The 16626-nt window shown below is 48.6% G+C and overlaps 1 protein-coding gene across 6 annotated transcripts in view; it reads right to left on the bottom strand.

Annotated features, from left to right (window-relative positions):
- The window catches only part of ncf1 (neutrophil cytosolic factor 1), a 299264-nt gene that overhangs the window by 189796 nt on the left and 92842 nt on the right, over window positions 1–16626 (bottom strand). For 4 of the 6 annotated variants that reach the window (XM_070857395.1, XM_070857398.1, XM_070857396.1 and 1 more), the window contains one exon: window positions 7874–7949. In XM_070857395.1, coding sequence (XP_070713496.1) covers window positions 7874–7949 — 76 coding nt within the window. Of the gene's footprint in view, window positions 1–3186; window positions 4406–7873; window positions 7950–16626 lie in introns of those variants that run through there. The other 2 variants (XM_070857397.1, XM_070857399.1) reach the window with 2 other exon arrangements.

Genomic DNA, 16626 nt, shown 5'->3' with positions numbered 1-16626 from the left:
TTTGTCAACGGCACCTAGCGTAAAAATCACACCTTCCTTCCCAATGCGAGTCCTCATGTGGCAACCTGGACAAGGCATCTGCCATTGCGTTTTGCTTTGAAGTGCGATATTCGATCGTTTCATCATATTGTGACAGCAACACTGCCCAACGTTGCATTCTTGATTGCCCATTGCAGGAATGGCAGATTTGGGCCCCAATAGGAGCGGTTTGTGATTGGTTATTGCGGTAAACTTCCTGCCGATCAGGAACTGTTGGAATTTCTTGATTCCAGACACTATGGCGAGTGCCTCCTTTTCAATCTGCGGCAGTTTATTTCGCTCTGCGTGAGGGTTCGCAATGGGAATGTGATTGGTTTCTCTTGGCTGTCATCCATTACGTGGCCGATGACAGCTCCCACACTGGAGCTGGAAGCATCACACGCTAATCTAAGTTCACGGTCTGTGTCATAGTGCACAAGTAGAGCATTGCCAGGGAAACTTCTCTTACAAATGTTGTCAGCTTCCTGTTGTGCTTGCGTCCACTTCCACTAGACATCCTTCTTGAGGAACTCATGACATAGTCGCTGACTCAGGTAAGAAACGTGCGCAGTACTGGACCATTCCAGGGAAAGATCTTAAGTCAGACACATTCTGTGGGTTTGGAGCGTTGATGACAGCATCAACCTTTTCCTTCGCTGGTTGCAAGCCATTTGCATCAACTTTCAGAGTCAGGTACACAACACAAAAGGAGATTTGCTCCTTTTCAATTTAACATTGTGGGCATTCAACCTTTGAAGCACTATATCGAACACTTCTAGATTTTCTTCCTTGCTGCTTGTTGTGATCAGCACATTGTCTTGTTTGCATGAGCAATTTGGAACTCCATGCAAAATCTTATCCATCATAGCCTGGAAGATTTTAGGGAAGGAACGTTACAGCATGCGGCAGCTCGGTGTATGAGTACAGTCCCTTGTGTGTGTGTTGATGGTGAGATGCTGTTGCCTCTCTGTCAACATTCAGCTGGGCGTAAGCGTGCGACAGGCTAAACCTGGAGAAAACCTTTGACCCAGAGAGTGCTGCATACAAACCTTGCGATGTAGCTAACGGGTACTGCTCATTGTCAATTGTTTGGTCGACAGTAAGTTTATAATCACTGCACAAGCATACAGTTTTGTCTCCTTTGGGCAGTACCACAATCGGAGTAGCACATTCACTTTTGTCAGTTTTTGCAAGTACTCCGCTCTCTCTGAGCTTCGATAGCTCGTCCTCCACCTGACTATTCAAAGCATTGGGACCCGGCCTTGCCCTACAATGGACAGGCTTCACATTGGACGTGATGCGGATCTGTGCGTCATACCCAGTGATGCCCTCATTACTGTCTGTGAACATTTCATACATGTTCAGCATCGTGTCAAGTTACTTCTTTGTAACATCTACACCGAAGACATTTTCAAGTCTAGTTTTAACTTTCTCATCCAGTCTTTGCCCGAGAGTTGGCTTGTTGTTGTAGCTCTCTGCAGTGGGCAGCTTTACTGACTGGCCATTGTACTGATCAGCTGGCAATTCGGAAAACACGTTGGGCTTTATTACAAGAGGTTTTGAGTATCGGAGTAAAGAAGTCTTACTGCAATTATTTAGGGCCCTGGTCAGACCACACCTCGCAACTCCTCAGATAATGGAGCAGTCCATGCCCGCATGCAGCAAGACCTGGACAACATTCAGGCTTGGGCTGGTAAATGGCAAGTAACATTCGTGCCACACAAGAGCCAGGCAATGACTATCTCCAACAAGCGAGAGTCTAACCACTACCTCTTGACATTCAACAGCATTACCATCGCCGAATCCCCCACCATCAACATCCTGGGGGACACCATTGACCAGAAACTTAACTGGACCAGCCACATAAATACTGTGGCAACAAGAGCAGGTCAGAGGCTGGGTATTCTGCGGTGAGTGTCTCACCTCCTGACTCCCCAAAGCCTTTCCACCGTCTACAAGTCACAAGTTAGAAGTGTGAGGGAATACTCTCCACTTGCCTGGATGAGTGCAGCTCCAACAACACTCAAGAAGCTCGACACCATCCAGGACAAAGCAGCCGCTTGATTGGCACCCCATCCACCACCTTCAATATTCACTCCCTCCACCACCGGTGCACCGTGGCTGCAGTGTGTACCATCTACAAGATGCACTGCAGCAACTCACCAAGGCTTCTTCAGCAGCAACTCCCAAACCTGTGACCTCTACCACCTAGAAGGACAAGGGCAGCAGGCGCATGGGAAACCATCACCTCCACGTTCCCCTGCAAGTCACACACCATCCTGACTTGGAAATATATCGGCCGTTCCTTCATCGTCGCTGGGTCACAATCCTGGAACTCCCTCCCTAATAGCACTGTGAGAGCACCTTCACCACATGGACTGCAGCGGTTCAAAAAGACGGCTCACCACCACTTTCTCAAGGGCAATTAGGGATGGGCAATAAATGCTGGCCTTGCTGGCGACGCCCACATCCCGGACGAATATTTAAAAAAATACCTGGAGTATTGTGTCCAGTTTTGGTCTCCTTACCTAAGGAAGGATATACTGGCCATTGAGGGAATGCAACGAAGGTTCACCAGACTGATTCCTGGGCTGGGGGGATTGTCCTATGAGGAGAAATTGAGTAGACTAGGCCTATATTCTCTAGAGTTTAGAAGAATGAGAGGTGATCTCATTGAAACATACACAATTCTTACAGGGCTTGACAGGGTAGATGCAGGGAGGATGTTTCCTCTGTCTGGGGAGTCTAGAACCAGGGGTCACAGTCTCAGAATAAGGGGTCGGCCATTTAGGACTGAGAAGAGAAATGTTTTCACTCAGAGGGTGGTGAATCTTTGGAATTTATCCCAGAGGGCTGTGGAGGCTCAGTCTTTGAGTATATTCAAGTCAGAGATCGATAGATTTTTGGATATTAAGGGAATCGAGGGATATGGGGATAGTGCAGGAAAGTGGAGTTGAGGTCGAAGATCAGTCATGATCTCATTGAATGGCAGAGCAGGCTCGAGGGGCCGAATGGCCAACTCCTGCTTCTAATTCTTATGTTCTTATGTTCTAACTATGTATTTAATTTGGCCACACATCTCTACGATCTGTCCGGAGTAGGTTTTGAACTCCATGATACTCTTTGCAAGTGGTATTTGATTAAACTTACTCTCATATCTGTACTTACTCATTATAGAGCAGTCCGCCGCCATATCGATACACATATCAATATATTGCTCGTTGATCAAAAGTTTCCTACCGGACTCTTTCTCACGACTGCCAGTATTGCTGCTAGTGGCACCGACACTGTGGGACATCAGGTGTGTTCATTTCAATATTGTGAACCCCCTTTGTTGGCACTGCTTTGCATTGCTGCTAGAATGGGTCTGACTTCCTGTGTTAGATCACGCTCTGCAAGCTGTTGAAATATGGCCTTGCTTCTGGCGGTGCAAACACTTTACATTTCTGTATTGGCAGGACTGTGGGGAGTGAGTTCCATTGCAGCGATAGCAATTCACTGAACTGCTCTCACCGACAGCTTCTGACCCGGTCTCACAGCTTTAGGACTTTGTGACTGCTGACCTCGGCTACACTCGTCACTGGAGTTGGACGCAGTTCCCTAGCATTCCGAGACACCATCTCCATAGATACGGCAATGTTGCATGCTATGTCAAACGTTAGGTTCGGAGAGTTCAGTAACTGTGCACTCATCCACCAGTCCCCCACGCAAACTTATCACACAACACACGGTCGAAACATGTGCTGAAGTTACGATGCACAGACTGAAGAGCTTCTCGCTCTCTGCTATTTCTAATGACTTTGGGTCGAAATGGTCCTCGAATTTCTCGACTGTCTTCAAGCGACACATCCTTTGCTTTCCCTGCCGCGAGTAGGCTTGTCAATGTTCTGGAGACATCTGGCCTGATCTCCGTTAGAAAAATTGCTTTTGTCCATTCACGAATGACTTTAATTTGAGCTGGAACATTCCCATCTGCACCTTCGATCTCAATAATGTTATTGGCCTAAAAAAATCTCCATCCACTCAGTGCAAGAACGGAACGGTTGGCAAGCTTGGTCACACACGCCGAGGCTGCTGATGATCCTGTAGGTATGACCATGATTGTCCCGCTCCCGTTACACAGCGGCTCCGCACGCTACCCGTGTCCCTGTAGGAATCCATGCCGTTGTTGCCATGGATACAGACAAACAAAGGCGAAGCACAGAATCTGCATCAGCATCAACGGTAAAACATCGCAAAGATTCAGATTAGGTGTCACAAGTTCACCTTAAACCTGCCCACTCGAAGGTTGAACACTGTGTCCTTCCAGGATCCCTAGCGATCCCATCCTCGTCGCCACAATATGATATACTCGGGTCGAACAATTGAAGGACAGAGACACGATGCGTTGCTAGTCCATGTGCGAACTGAGCATGCTCATAACAAACCATGTGATAACACGTCACAGTGTCAAAGGCAGCCGGCAGGTCACGCAGGATGAGGAGGGATAGTTATGACTGTCATAATCACATAGGATGTCATTTGTGACTTTTGATAAGGGCTGTTTCAGTGCTGTGGCGGGGCAGAAACCTGATTGGAGGGATTCAAACATGGCGTTCCAGGCAAGATGGGGATGATTTTGGTAGTTTGCTAGGTCAGAGGGGTCGAGGTATTTTGAGGAGGGAGGTGATGATGGCAAATTTGAAAGGCACGGAGTCAGTACCTGAGGAAAGGGAACCGGTAACAACAGCGGCTAAGATGGGGGCTGGGAAGGGGAATTAGATGGTCAGCAGTTAGTGGGAATAGGGTCGAGGGAGCAGGATGTGCGTCTCATGGACAAGTTGCGCTTGGAGAAGTCATGAAGGGAGATAAGAGAGAAACTCGAGAGATTTGCGAGTTCAGGACTTAGACAGGGGGTCCCGGTGGGCTAGGGGAGGGAGGAAAGCGGCAGAGACAGCTGAACAAATAGTCTCAATCTGAGTGACAAAGAAGTCCAGGAGCTCCTCACACATTGTCGTTGGAGCCGAGGGTGGAGGGGGCAGGGCAGAGGGGTTTAAGGTGATGGTTGACCATGGAGAAGAGAGGTCGGAGGTGACCTTTGCATGCCAGGATGATCCTGGAATAGTGAGGTTAGGGGACAAGATTTATGACATTGCCAGTTTCAGCTCTGAGGGTTGTTTTTAACTTGGCAGGTTTATGGGGGCAGTGTCAGTTTTTTCTAACCAAACAGGGAAATCCAGGAAGAGGCCTGTGGGCCAAATATGGAGCAGAAACTGCTTTTTTCAAGCACCTGAAACCCATGTTGCTTTTTTCCTGCTGTGTCCAGGCACAAAGCCAATTCCAACTTCAGCTGAGCCTCAGCACTGCCTCTCCTCCCACTCACTCTCTATTGCCACGATGATCCGCTATGCACGCACGGCTTGTACTGTGAGACACCCCGACTCCTGTCTAGGCACAGGAAACACTCACCGACGCCTCATTATATCAGCTCGTGTCTGGACACAGCAGAGAGGTGATCAGTCAAGGTGGCACAGGTATCCTTGATCCAACAGGAGTCAGCCCTTCACTGTGGTCAAGGAGCAGCAGTACCAAACGGCTGGCAAACAAAGACCATCAACAACACTGCAAGGAGATGTGGCCTTGGCTGGCCTGATATGGTGCCAGGCTGGACATTGATGGAGTAGCAGCCATTCTGCCTCCTCTAAGGGGCCTTTCTTTCTGCCCTGAAGGAATATAAGCCTTTAAAGGAACCATCCCACAATAAGGTCAAGAAAAGTCCGCCCTTGCCGATGAATTTATCTATAATAGTTGTTCCTGCAATGAGATGCCTCACCTTCCTGGCATCCAAAAGTACTTCCTGTTCATCTTCTTCCTCCATATAAGCAAGGTATATCCTGCTGACAGTGAGTGTTGACTCCATAGAGTCCATACAAGCGAGCCCCAGGTGGGCAGAGGAAACGTTACAAGGACACCCTCAAAGCCTCCCTGATAAAATGCAACAACCCCACCGACACCTGGGAGACCCTATCCAAAGACTGCCCTAAGTGGAGGAAGAGCATCCGGGAGGGTGCTGAGCACCTCAAGTCTCGTCACCGAGAGCATGCAGAAATCAAACACAGGCAGCAGAAGGAGTGTGCGGCAAACCAGTCCCACCCACCCTTTCCCTCAACCACTGTCTGTCCCACCTGTGACAGAGACTACAATTCCTGTATTGGACTGTTCAGTCACCTGAGAACTCACTTTGAGTGGAAGCAAGTCTTCCTTGATTTCGAGGGACTGCCTATGATGATGATAATGATGATGGCACTCCTCAAATTCTCCTAAAAACCCACTCAGCGTTACTGGCCGTTCCTTCACCAATTGATGAGCAACAATGGCACCAAGCGAAACACTCCAGTATTTTCACGACTTAACATCTGCCCCTGGTTCCCAGTGAAATCCAACGTTAACACCAACTTTACATGCAAGCAAGCTGCAGCTGATCTGGGACAAGCAGAAGTAGAGAATAAGCCCCTCATTAGATCTGAAATATCATCTCATTCAAACAAGGTGCCTCTTTCTGGCAGCTTAACCCCGTACCCCCGTGGAACAAGACTTGAAGCTCAGGGGGATGTGGTATAATAGGGGTGCCCTCTCATTGATCCTCCGCACTGCACCTCAAAAGTAGCGGCTGTTTGGGTCCATTTGAAAGTCAACCATAAGCTGGAATATTGAGGGCACCTGAAGTGAGATGAATGTGCCGCACACTAAATCCTTTCAAGTCCCTGCGAATATTTCTTCTCTCTGTGCTCGAGTCAGCCAAGGATCTCTGGAATTTGAGCTTAGCGTTGTTTAAAATGTCAAAGTACAAGCTTTGTGGATAATAATGAGCTCCCACCAAATCTTCCAACAGTTTGAGTCCCTCTCAAGCACAGTCACATTTTCGGTATTATTACCCCTGACTTGTGCCAATACCTCAGCTGCAGACAGATCAGGAGCATGATGATCGGTTATCCCAGCTTTAAAGGCCACTGTCAGAATTAAACCGATAAAGTGTTTGTTTGCATTGACACAGATCCCAATCACTTGTACTGCTTTCATGTGATAAGGGACATCAATGAAAGGTCTCACTGAAGGGAGTAAAGGGTTAATAGGAGCGGGCAGGGAAGTGGAGCTGAGTCCATGATCAGATCAGCCATGATCTTATTGAATGGCGGAGCAGGCTCGAGGGGCCAAATGCTCCTATTTCTTATGTTCTTATGTTCTTATATCTCCTTCTCTGGCTGTAAAGACAGTTCATTTATGATCCCATTGTGTGAAGGGTCTGCACATAGATGGGGAGAGGCTTATCTTCCTGAAATTCATTTCTGATTTTTCCTGTTCCGCCCGCCCCGACTAGGAAGTGAAGTTATGAAGCGAACTGTTTCGCAACGTCCCAAACGGACAATAACACCCACCCAACGCCCACCCAACGCCCACCCAACATCCACCCAACGTCCACCCAACGCCCACCCAAAGCCCACCCAATGCCCATCCAACACCCACCCAACGCCCATCCAACATCCACCCAACGTCCACCCAACGTCCACCCAACGCCCACCCAATGCCCACCCAACGCCCACCCAACGCCCACCCAACGCCCACCCAACACCCACCCAACGCCCACCCAACACCCACCCAACGCCCACCCAACGCCCACCCAACGCCCACCCAACACCCACCCAACGCCCATCCAACGCCCACCCAACGCCCACCCAATGCCTACCCAACGCCCACCCAATGCCCACCCAACACCCACCCAACGCCCATCCAACACCCACCCAACGCCCACCCAACGCCAACCCAACACCCACCCAACGCCCACCCAATGCCCATCCAACGCCAACCCAACACCCACCTGGTAAATGTGGCAGGGTTCGGATTTTGGAATCTATTTCTCCAGCTTCAATCGGAAACATCTCCTTCAGCATTTTCTGATGAAAGAGAAAAAAAGAAAAATTAAATTGTTAAATGGAAAACAACAACTTGTGTTTATATAGCCCTTTTAACACAGATTAAACATCTCGCTGCGCACCATGGAGGGGTAAGGAAAGTAGATGGATGCTGAGCCAATGAAGGAAATATTAGGAGATGTGACCAAAAGCTTGGTCAAAGAGGTGGGTCTTACCGAGGGTCTTAAGGTGAGGAGAGAGGGGTGGAGAGGCTGAGGGGTTTAGGGATTGAACTTTAGAGCATAGGCCATAGGTGGCATAGGAAAAAGGGGTGGGGGTGAAAGGGTTACACAAGACCTTAACAAAGATGTGCACGGTAAGATGGCCTGGTGGTGTGACAGCTATAATCTCAGTCAGGCCTTGGACAAGCAGCAACATCGGCCAGGTGCTTCTCTCATTGGACATGTTACAGTAACATTAGTATCAGCCCCACGACGGGCAGCAAATCTGCACCTTGGCCTCATGGTCAAGGAACATAGAAACATAGAAACATAGAAACTAGGTGCAGGGGTAGGCCATTCGGCCCTTCGAGCCTGCACCACCATTCAATAAGATCATGGCTGATCATTCCCTCAGTACCCCTTTCCTGCTTTCTCTCCATACCCCTTGATCCCTTTAGCCGTAAGGGCCATATCTAACTCCCTCTTGAATATATCCAATGAACTGGCATCAACAACTCTCTGCGGCAGGGAATTCCACAGGTTAACAACTCTCTGAGTGAAGAAGTTTCTCCTCATCTCAGTCCTAAATGGCCTACCCCTTATCCTAAGACTATGTCCCCTGGTTCTGGACTTCCCCAACATCGGGAACAATTTTCCTGCATCTCACCTGTCCAGTCCCATCAGAATCTTATACGTTTCTATGAGATCCCCTCTCATCCTTCTAAACTCCAGTGAATAAAGGCCCAGTTGATCCAGTCTCTCCTCATATGACAGTCCAGCCATCCCTGGAATCAGTCTGGTGAACCTTCGCTGCACTCCCTCAATAGCAAGAACGTCCTTCCTCAGATTAGGAGACCAAAACTGAACACAATATTCCAGATGAGGCCTCACCAAGGCCCTGTACAACTGCAGTAAGACCTCCCTGCTCCTATATTCAAATTCCCTAGCTATGAAGGCCAACATACCATTTGCCTTCTTCACCGCCTGCTGTACCTGCATGCCCACTTTCAGTAACTGATGAAGCATGACACCCAGGTCTCGTTGCACCTCGCCTTTTCCTAATCTGCCGCCATTCAGATAATATTCTGCCTTTGTGTTTTTGCCCCCAATGATATTCAGTGAGGGGAGGAACTGCCTGAGAGGGATGAAGAAATGGTGTTGGGGAGTTTTTGTAAAAAGCTAAATGGCAGGGTTTTACGGATGAACTCTATAAAAACACGTATGAGAAATGAACAGAATCCATTAGAAATCCAGTTACAAATAATAGCCGCGTGTACTAGTTGACTCAAACTGATGGATCTGGGATACACCAGCTGACAGGGAAAGCACTGCCATCTCTTGGCCATGCATGTTCATTGTACTGGAGCCTCAGATAAATCTCATTGGCTCACTCGGAATGCTTCACAGTCTCTGTCAACATTGACATTAAATTGCTCTCTGCGTTATGCCCTCTCATCCTCCAGCTTGTGTTTAGCAGAGGATCAGACACTTTGCATTGACGAAAACCATGCTGCGATCGCTCATAAATCATGGCTGCCTTTGTCTCTTCAGTTAGATCTGTCACTAATGGAGCATCATTTCAATGCCCCCTGCAACTGAAGCAATCTGCAGGGCAACCTTCACAGAATTAGTATCAGTTCTCAAAATGTCCTTGGCCCCGAGCTTTGGTGCTGCCTGCACCTGGTTCCCCCAGTGCTGTCCCAGTAGTTTTACCATGAGGGCCAGAACTCGTTCCAGACCAGGCGTGTACCAATTTCACCCAACTTGCATCCAATGGCAGGAACCGAGTATTGTCCCTCCAACAGGAGGACCAACACTGCAGCAATGCAAACAGTGATCACTAGAACTCTTTTACAGACATCGCACGCATCCAGCAAAGATGTTGCTCCAGATTCAGGCGGCAATGAGTGATTGACTGCATTCCTCACAATTAACATCAGTCTGCTTTAAGGAGTGAGGCGCTCTGATTGCTCACAATGCTGCGTATCTCCCCCATCCCACTCACTATAATTAAAGATAGAGGCTGAAATTCAGCTTACTGAAAGGTCGCTTACCATCGGAAAGCAGCCGCCGATTTGTGGTCCAATAGCTGCTGCCAGCGAAACTCACCTCGGGGGTTTTCCAGTCGTCCGTACTCCCACCCCATTGCTGCCGACCCCTCCTAGGTACGTAATCAAAGCGCACACCGCCCATCTCCCACACCGCGATATCAGACACCGCGATATCCCACACCGCTGATTGTCCATACCGCTGATATCCCACACCGCGATCTCCCGCACCGCGATATCCCACACCACCGATCGTCAACACCGCCAATCTCCCACACCGCGATATCCCACACCGTGATATCCCACACTGCGATCTCCCATACCAGGATATCCCACACCGCGATCTCCCACACCGCAGATATCCCACATCCGCCGATCTCCCACACCGCGATATCCCACACCACGATATCCCACACCGCGATATCCCACATCCGCCGATCTCCCACACCGCGATATCCCACACCGCGATATCCCACATCCGCCGATCTCCCACACCGCCGATCTCCCACACCGCGATATCCCACATCCGCCGATCTCCCACACCGCGATATCCCACACCGCGATATCCCACATCCGCCGATCTCCCACACCGCGATATCCCACACCACGATATCCCACACCGCCTATATCCCATACCACTGATCTCCCACACCAGCGATATCCCACACCGCTATATCACACACCGCCTATATCCCACACCGTGATCTCCCACACTGCCGATTTCCCACACAGCGATATCCCACACCGTGATCTCCCACACCGCCAATTGCCCACACCGCGATATCCCACACCGTCGATTGCCCACACCGCGATATCCCACACCGCGAAATCCCACACCGCGATATCCCACACCGCGGATCTCCCACACCACAATATCCCACACTGCCGATCTCCCACACCGCGATATCCCACACCGCCAATATCCCACACTGCGATATCCCACACCGCGATATCCCACACCGCCGACGCACCTCCATCTAAATTCATCTGCAAAAACCTTCACCCCGCTGAGCCTTGTCTGTGGGTGCCCCGTGTTTTCAACGTGTGTGACATGGCTGTGCGCCGCTCATTCAACAGGAGAGCGCACTGCTGCCGCCGACGTGGTTTGTTTGTTGGCCAACTGCTAGGTCGGGCCAACAATTACCTGAGTTCAGCCAGGCCGCAACAGGCAGCCTGGCTCCCTCTCTTGAATGCCAAGCCGCTCGCCTGGCCCAAACCCTCCCTGGTGGCCCAGTGGGCCGAAGTTTTAAAATGGCGAACGCTCTCCCCTTTCAGTGAAGGGTGAGACGTGATGACACACACGTCGTGACATCATCAGCGCCAGGCTGAGGACTGATGTAATATAGAGCTCCACCTGGTGGACTACTGTGGTAATGCAGCCATTGCTGCAAATACAATAAAGGCATCAGGTGACAGGTCACCTGACAAGTTCCTGTGTTAAGAGCCATCTTGTAGTCTGTGTGTTGTGATGTTGTAGAGAATATACCACATTTGGCGACGTAGGATAGGATTTCTGGATTCCATAGCTGAACAGAGAGACAAGAGAGGTCCTTTGTGTTGCAAAACAGCTAAGAATCTAATGTAAATTATTAGCACACTTGTCTGAACTGCCAGAGTCCAGATGGCTGCACCTATAGGAATAATAGGGAGCTTGGGGGAGTTTCAACATGACCATGAGACTGTCAGAGTGTATGTGGAACAGCTAGAAAAGATTTTCACCGCAAATTGTATCATCGAAGTCCCCGATGATGAAAACCATAACTGGGTGGTATTAGAAAGAAAACAGGCTATTTTCTTGACTGAAGCAGGCCCCGAGGTGTATGAAACCCTGATGAATGTGCTTGTTCCCATCAAGCCAAAGGACATACCACTGATGGAGATTACTACAGTCATGAGCCCCTGGAAATTGCTGAAAGTTATCGTTTTGGAATAGGAGATCAATTACCTGACAAGAATATAAGTGGTTACATTGTAGCATTAAAAAAGCTATCCATTCACTGTCATTTCAGGCCCGAGCATTGCCTGACCGCTTTGTTTATGGGATGAAAAATGAAGCGATCAGAAGAATGTTATTAACAACCCCTACCTTGACTTTTGATTTCGCTTGTCAGACAGCAATGTTGATGGACATGGCCGATCAATACTCCCAAGAATTTCGAGCGATTTCCAGTCATCAGACAACTAAGGTAAATTGCCTGCAGGTTAAAAGAAAAAGGCAGTCGGGTCCCAAGGCCTCAGCAACTGGCCACAGTAACAATACATTGAAGTCCTGCTGTCGGAGCCTGGGACAACACATTGCTCAAAGTCGCCCATATGTGAAGGCAGAGTGTTTCTGCTGCAGGAAAAATGGACATCTTGCGAAGGCATGCCAACTGAAGAGTCATCAACATAGGCAGTCCCTTGAAATCGAGGAAGACTTGCTTCCGCTTTAAAAGTGAGTTTTCAGGTGACTGAACAGTACAATACGGGAATTACAGTCTCTGTCACAGGTGGGACAGACAGTGGTTGGAGCAAAGGGTGGTTGGGGAGTCTGGTTTGCCGCACGCTCCTTCCGCTGCCTGCGCTTGGTTTCTGCATGCTCTCGGTGATGAGATTCGAGGTGCTAAGCGCCCTCCTGGATGCTCTTCCTCCACTTTGGGCGGTCTGGGCCAGGGATTCCCAGGTGCCGGTGGGGTGGTTGCACTTTATCAAGGAGGCTTTGAGGGTGTCCTTGAAACGTCTGCAACTTTCAAGGCTATAAGTAGAAATCCCCAGAGACTATATGGAAGAAAAGCAATGGGACGAGGAGGTTTTGGAGATACACATCTTCAGGAGCACAAAGGTATCTCACAGCGATTCACGGCATATCGTCATCCAAGTAGATGTTGCAGGAACCAAGATACCCATGGAAATCGACACTGGTGCATCCGTGAGTGTTGTACCGGTGTCACTATATCTCGACAAATTGCGGGATTTCCCACTGAAGAAATCCAAGATAGAGCTGCGAGGCTACTTGGGAAAGAACATTCCTGTGGTAGGTCGTATCACTGTACCGGTGAAATACAAGGATCAAGTTCAGAGCTTGCCTCTCTTAGTGGTAGCAGGAGACAAGTCTGCCTTAAGAGGTAGAAATTGGTTGGGATCACTGAAGCTGGATTGGAGTGAGATTTTTTTGTGTTGAAATGGGATTTGCGTCAAAGGATGATGTCATCAAGCAATTTGCGAAGGTGTTCTATGAAACAGGCAGTCCGATCCAAAGCTTCAAGACGGGTGTCAGGGTACAGAAGGACGCTAGATCGGTTTACTGCAAGACACATTCCGCACCATACGCACTTAAGGAGAAAGTTGAGCAAGAACTCAAAAGACTAGAGACTGAGAACATTATCTCTAAGATAGATCGATGTAATTGGGCCAGAACTATTGTTGTTGTACCTAAGTCCGATGGTAAGGTAAGATTGTGTGGTGATTATAAAATAACCGTAAACCAGGTTCTAGAGGGTAATGTCCCCAATACATTGCCGAATATAGAAGATTTGTTCACAACACTGACAGGTGGTCAGATCTTCTCAAAACTGGATCTTACTTACAGCTTGAAATAGATGAGGAGTCCAAGTCATGCTTGACTATAAATACTCATCTAGGCCTATATCAATTTAATAGGTTACCGTTCGGAGTGTCTTCTGCCCCTGCCGTATTTCAAGGGGTGATGAACCAGATTTTGCAAGGTATTGAAGGGGTAGTATGTTATTTGGATGACATACTCATTTCAGCACCAATTAGGCAAATCCATAATAACATATTGAATGAAGTCCTCAAACGGCTAGAGAATCACAGAGTATGAGTGTCTGCTCGCAAGTGTGAGTTATTTGAAAACTCAGTGGAGTACTTAGGGTACAGAGTAGACAAAGGTGGTTTACATCCAACCATGGGAAAGCTGGATGCAATCAGAAATGCACCCACTCCCAAGAATGTCACTGAACTTCGATCATTTTTGGGTCTTTTGAACTATTATGGGAAGTTCCTACCAAATTTGGCTACAGTGTTACATCCACTGAATGAACTGTTGAAAAAACAGGTCCATTGGAAGTGGTCAGAGGAATGTGACACAGCATTCAAGGAGTGTAAAAGCAAATTGGTAGAGAGCACCATGTTAGTTCACTATGACATATCTAAGGAGATTAAGCTAACATGTGATGCCTCTCCATGTGGAATTGGGGCAGTAATCTCTCATGTACTGCATAGTGGGGAGGAGAGACCAATTGCTTTTGCTTCATGCATGCTCAGTGCCAGTGAGCGTAATTATGCATAGATTTTTGGGGTCAAGAAGTTCCACAAATACTTGTATGGTCGTAAGTTTACTATCGTTACAGACCATAAGCCCCTGACAGCAATCCTCCATCCAGACTTTTGGCTTCTTGTCAACCATTTTCTCGGTGTTACAGGTGGTTTTCAGCCCGGCGAGAGTTTCCACGTAAGTTTTTTCATGATATCGCCCACATCTGAACTCACCCGCCGGGACCAGACCATCCACGTGCAACACCAAGAACAATCGCCAGGGTGTAAGTTTGGCCTCAGCCGCCAACGTCCAGATCGTCGAGAGATCCACCCTGTAAACAGAGCGGTAAGGGGGGGCCCTGTAAAGAAAGGTCAGTTAAAGGTTCTTTACATGGGGTAGGGTTAAAATTGTCTTGAGAATGCTTTGTACGTTTTTTTTTTCGTAAAATTTTTTTAAAAAGTTTTCCCCCCTCCCTAGGCCCAACCGCAGCCTCAGACTAAATTTTAGTACTTACCGTCCATTTCGGTAACGACTGCCCATGTTGCTAACTTTCCACTTACCCACCGAGAAAACTGCCGACAATGAGTGTGCAACGCCCATTTTCGCACTGGCCGATTAGTTTTACTTACTTTAATCTTTAAAATGGAAATTCTCGCCAGCTTTTATCATCAAACGTTAGCGGTTCTTCTCAGTGGGCAATCGGACGTTGTGGGCCTCGAGGGAAAGTCTGGCCCATGGTATCTACATGGGCAGTGTCCCGACAGTGGAAAGTCTGGCCCATGGTATCTATATGGGCAGTGTCCCGATAGTGGAAAGTCTGGCCCATGGTATCTACATGGGCAGTGTCCCGACAGTGGAAAGTCTAGCCCATGGTATCTACATGGGCAGTGTCCCGACAGTGGAAAGTCTAGCCCATGGTATCTATATGGGCAGTGTCTCGACAGTGGAAAGTCTGGCCCATGGTATCTACATGGGCAGTGTCCCGACAGTGGAAAGTCTGGCCCATTGTATCTACATGGGCAAGCCCCGACAGTGGAAAATCTGGCCCATGGTGTCTACATGGGCAGTGTCCCGACAGTGGAAAGTCTGGCCCATTGCATCTATATGAGCAGTGTCCCGACAGTGGAAAGTCTAGCCCATGGTATCTACATGGGCAGTGCCCCAACAGGCGGGAAACCACACAAAGGGGAGCCACTTAATCCACGACTGGCTGGAAGCGAAACCCATCATCGACCATTTACAGGACTTTCTCTCGATGGGCAGGCCACTCATACAGAGCCCAAGGCAAGGGATCCATCAGCCCAGCCGCAGAAAGAGACTCGGGTTTTTTGGGGATAAAAGAAAGCTGTTTCAAGAGCTCTCTCTCTCGCTACTTGGCTCGCCCCATCGCCATCACCAAGAAACCAGCACTCCGCCACAGGACGGAAGGACGGAACATCACGGAGAGCTGAGCCTTGCTCTTCCACCCCAATACGGACCGCAACTCAAACTGGGACTGGAATACTGCACCGGCGGTACAGGACCAGGAGCCACGGCGTACGGGAAGCTGCAGCAACAAGTCCGCGGGCAATCGGGGTGAGCATTGTCCACACCTACACATCCTTAACACCATTTAGCTGTGTGAAGGGGTGTTGTATGTCCGAGCCAAGCCATAAAGTACAGTCTGGGAAGGTTCTTTCCTTGTGTACTGTATGTTATATGTTAGGCCGTGGTAACTTGACATGGCAGGAGCTTGTTGGACAAGCCAGGGTTGTACTGTTGTACTGTATTATACCACTGTGTGTTGTTTTACTAGTGGTGCGGTTGAACTTTATTAAACACTCTACGGTTCAGCCCGAAAAACGTTGTCCGTGCCAGATCTGTCCATAGTAATCCCTATCGTCCAGAACTTGTAGTGGAAGGTGTGTTTTGGTACATCTGAGCAAACCACTTACAAGATTGCCTTCCTGTGGAAGAACTTTAGTTCACGATATAGGAAGGGGTTAAATTTCTCTCTTCCTTTTAGTAAGTTTAATTCTGTGCTGAGACTGCAGAATCCTGCAAGGCCAGAAAATACTTGATGTCTCTTCTTTGTTAGAAAAGAACAGATAACATGAAAGCTGTACATCTGGTATTTGTATATGTTAAGATACCCCCATTGCCTGGACAAACTGATTTCTCTGATAAGAGGGGCTTTTAGTGATGATCTTGCTGAC

The sequence above is a fragment of the Pristiophorus japonicus genome, chromosome 16 (assembly GCF_044704955.1).
Source record: "Pristiophorus japonicus isolate sPriJap1 chromosome 16, sPriJap1.hap1, whole genome shotgun sequence".
In the NCBI taxonomy this organism is placed as follows: domain Eukaryota; kingdom Metazoa; phylum Chordata; class Chondrichthyes; family Pristiophoridae; genus Pristiophorus; species Pristiophorus japonicus.
Note: the sequence above shows the minus strand (reverse complement) of the source record. Positions and strands in the feature narration are given on the sequence as shown.